At 39.6% G+C, this 3,791-nt stretch overlaps 1 protein-coding gene across 3 annotated transcripts in view; it reads left to right on the forward strand.

Annotated features, from left to right (window-relative positions):
• The window catches only part of HAT1 (histone acetyltransferase 1), a 20,508-nt gene that overhangs the window by 197 nt on the left and 16,520 nt on the right, over positions 1 to 3,791 (forward strand). For 2 of the 3 annotated variants that reach the window (XM_014954711.1, XM_014954713.1), the window contains exons 2-3: positions 1,210 to 1,281; positions 2,725 to 2,800. In XM_014954711.1, coding sequence (XP_014810197.1) covers positions 1,210 to 1,281; positions 2,725 to 2,800 — 148 coding nt within the window. Of the gene's footprint in view, positions 1 to 116; positions 141 to 1,209; positions 1,282 to 2,724; positions 2,801 to 3,791 lie in introns of those variants that run through there. The other variant, XM_014954714.1, reaches the window with a different exon arrangement.

Below are 3,791 nucleotides of genomic sequence, written 5' to 3' on the forward strand. Positions count from 1 at the left end.
ATGGCGGGTGAGTCCCCGGGCCTGGTCTGCCCTGCGCCGCCCGTATGCGCCCCGGGGGCTGACAGGGCCCACCGTGACCGCGGAGCAGGAGGTGGCAGTGGCGGCGGCGGCGGCGGCGGCTTGGCCGCTTGAGGGATCAGGTCTGGGCGCTGCCCCCTCCCGTGAAGGGGAGCGGGGCCCCGGGGACGGCCGACACTGTTCCCCCTCTGCCGGGCTCATGCTGGCGCTGGCAGGGCCCGGGTGCTGCCCGCGCCTGGAAGCGCTGTGGGCTGGACGTGGGGCAAAGAAGCCGAGCGTGAGGTTGGGGCGGGACCGGCGGGCGGGGGGTGCCGGTGAGGGCTGACCGCGGTGAGCTCGGGGAATCGGGTGTTGATGGGGAGCGCGGCCAATTTTCCACCCCTCAGTTGCTTTGGGGGTGCTGCTGCTGCTGGGCAGGCTCATGGACCCCACGCTTAGTAGCGTTAAGGCAGGGTGACTCTGTGCCCACTAGTTCGGGGATGGGGGAGGAGGGAGAATCAAAGGCCGAGCTCGTTTTCACTTAAAGCTTACTGTCTGAACTTAAGAGGAAGAACTTTCTGATGAGACTTGTGGAATGAAGGAGAGGTTGGATTTGTAAAGGGCTTGAAAAATACTGTGATAAGTGACACATTTTCTGTGTTGGGTTATGCTTTGAAAGACAGACTAGATGCAATTTGTTTGTTATTTCCTTCCACATCTGCTCTGGAAGAGTAGTAGCTAGATAATTGCTGGTGGTGTACATGCCACTGTAGTTCATGTAGTTCATGCCACCTGTTTACGAAAATGATTTAATGCAAACACTTGAAATGCCCTGAAACATGTAACATGATCTTTAAAAGAAGTAATCCTAATTTTTACTTGGAGCTTTCAAAAATGTTTTATTAGCAACAACTTAAAACATTTAAGTATTTTTATTGTAGTACCCTTCATTTTCAGAAGCTAAAAAGCGAGGTGTTTGTGGTCAGTTTTCTAGTTCTTCTTTCTAGTTCTAGAAAAGTGTTTGAGATAAATCTCTATACTTCTTTTATGCATTGTAGCATATTGAAGTTTTTTTTAACCTACTTGTTCAGTATTTTGGTGGGTTTGTGTGTGTTTTCTGGTTCTGAGAACCTTTTTCTAAATGTGTTACTTAAATAATACTGATGCACAGATCGTATACCTCTTAACTCTTTGGAAAACTGTTTTTTTCAGGACTTACTGCTATGGAGAAGAAGCTGGCTGAATACAAGTGTAATACAAATGAAGCAATTCAGCTGAAACTAGGTAATGTCACTTTTAAATATTGTGCACTTGCTACAGGAATATTTTAGTACTTTGTTAAGAAACTTCCTTCTGTTTCAACCCACACAGGTTTTAATGTGTACTTATTAAGGTAAATACACAAACACAAGAATAGGGATGTGTAGTCTGCAATTAATGTACAGCTATAGAAATTCAGTCCTGTCTCTGCATAATAATGTAATCAGCAATTTATTAGCATATTATCAGACCAAACTTATCCTGTCACTGAAGCACTCCTCATTTGCAGTTTTCTCTTTGAATATTTCCTTTCTGTTATCAGAAAAAAAACTTTTTTTTTATCTCTGCTTTTACTGGAGTAAAGGTGCAATGAAGCTGTAGGTCAGTATTCAAGGTACTTTAAAAAAAAGTATTAATGGCAATATTAACTCCTACACATTGCATACTAATGCAATGTTAACTTATTCAACATTAAAAATGTGTAACTGTTGTGGTGAGCTACCTCTGCCTCGATGTGGCTGAACTATCACTTTAATGCCTAAGTTAAGAGTTATATCCCTTCCGATTTTAGGTAATTTTTTAAACTGCAAATACACAGAGGATATTTGGCAATCAAGTATTTCAGTCTTCTAAAATTTCCCTTAAAAATCCTATTTTAATCTCTAATTTCATCCACTAATCATAAATCCTATCTTTTATGGTGGAAGAACTCCTGTCACAATTACTGTGGAACAACTGCTGTAACTCCGTAAGCATGAATAAAATGCTTGTTTGGTAAGTTACTGAGTCAGAGTAGATGCCATTATGGTGACTGTTTTTACCAGAAAAGAACTTGTTTAATACTAGGCTTTGAGGAAAAGTAATGAGTCAGGAAAAAAAAATCACTAATTATTTTGGAAACAGTTGTACAAGTACTGTTGTAGTATTGGTGCAGCTGTTTTGTGTGTATCTTGCTGATTCTCCAGAACTTTGACATGAACATAAATGCACATAAACATGTCTTCCATTCATCGCTCCATGACAAACCCCTACAGTGAAGTGTTCTCACCCGCATGTAGGAGAAGAATGGCAGAATGAGAGTGCAACATTGATTAGATGATTGGTCTGGCTTACTGTGGGAGTATCGAGCTGGGCAGTGTCCTCAGTATTCAAGATGAAGTTAAAGTCAGTAACATTCAGGAGATGTATACATGCATATATTTCATATATATATATTTATACATATATATTTGCATATATATCTCTGACAATTTCTCAGTTTTATTCTGCTTAATGATTTAATCTCCTCCGATCAAATAACATGCATCTAAATTGTACAAGTCTATTTCATTTGTCTGCCAGCCTAACCTAGGTAGGTTCATAAGTGAAGTTGTCTGAATCTATAGTGGAAGGATGCATGAACATCTAGCAAGGCATCTGAGGATAAACAAATTGATGACTTGGTTGTGCTCTCTTTTCTCTTCTCAGTTCGCTTTCCTGAGGATTTGGAGGACGAGAACACAACATTTAACCCAGAGTATAGCCATCAAGTGTTTGGAGACGAGTAAGTTAAAGTATCCAGAATCAAATTATCAGGTCCAGAAGGGTAAAATTGCCTTTAAATTGTTAGAAAACAAGAAATCAGTGGCCTTGGTGCCTAGCTTGTAGAGTTTGAACCTGTAGACATTTTATATGCTATTTTTAAGGTAGATTAGCAGAGAATTCACTACCTGATTTTGCAGATAGAAAAATGCCATGAGCACACAGCCCACTTAAGCAATTCTAAGATTAAAAAAGGATTATCAGTTCATGCTAATAACTTTCACAAAATTGTGTAAAACAAAACAAAAACCAAACAAAAAACCCCACAAACCACAACTCCAGTATCTAGCAACAGTATATCAATTCATTTTTATTTCTACCTGAGATTTCTAGTGACTAAAACATAGAAGTAAATACTGGCTGTTATAGGTCATTGAATGTGAACTGTATTGAATTCAGGGGTTTATTTTCTCTAATATGTATACTTGTAGCCAGTTAGACATGCGGGCATACATACTATAGAAAAGCATTGGGTTTTGGTGGGTTTTTTTCAAGTATACTGACTTAATACTACAGGGAAGCTAGCTACTCTGCCCCTAGTGCTAAACATTTAATATTTTCCATAGAGTGATGCTCAACAATCGAGCCATAGTTTAGTTTTTGGTTGGTTTTTTTTTTTTTTAAACACTAAGGAAAATCCACATGCATTTGTCTGTGGACTTCTTGAACTAAAGTTTCTTAACTTCAAATTTCTTTAAAAAGCATTCAAAGTACTCAAAGTACCATGAACTACTATATTAATTGCAATGAAATTAGTCATATATATTAGTTATACCATTACACACCTACGGCAGCTACCATTGACAATAACTATACTTCTAATAATTGGAGAACTCTCCAATCCATCAGTATAACTAATAAGCAAATTCTTGTTTTGGCACTTATGCTTCAAATTTTAAATTATAACTGTGCTACCATAAAAGAACACAAACACCTCCCCCCCCCCCCCCCCC

The sequence above is a fragment of the Calidris pugnax genome, unplaced genomic scaffold, assembly GCF_001431845.1.
Source record: "Calidris pugnax isolate Ruff unplaced genomic scaffold, ASM143184v1 scaffold103, whole genome shotgun sequence".
NCBI classification, from domain to species: domain Eukaryota; kingdom Metazoa; phylum Chordata; class Aves; order Charadriiformes; family Scolopacidae; genus Calidris; species Calidris pugnax.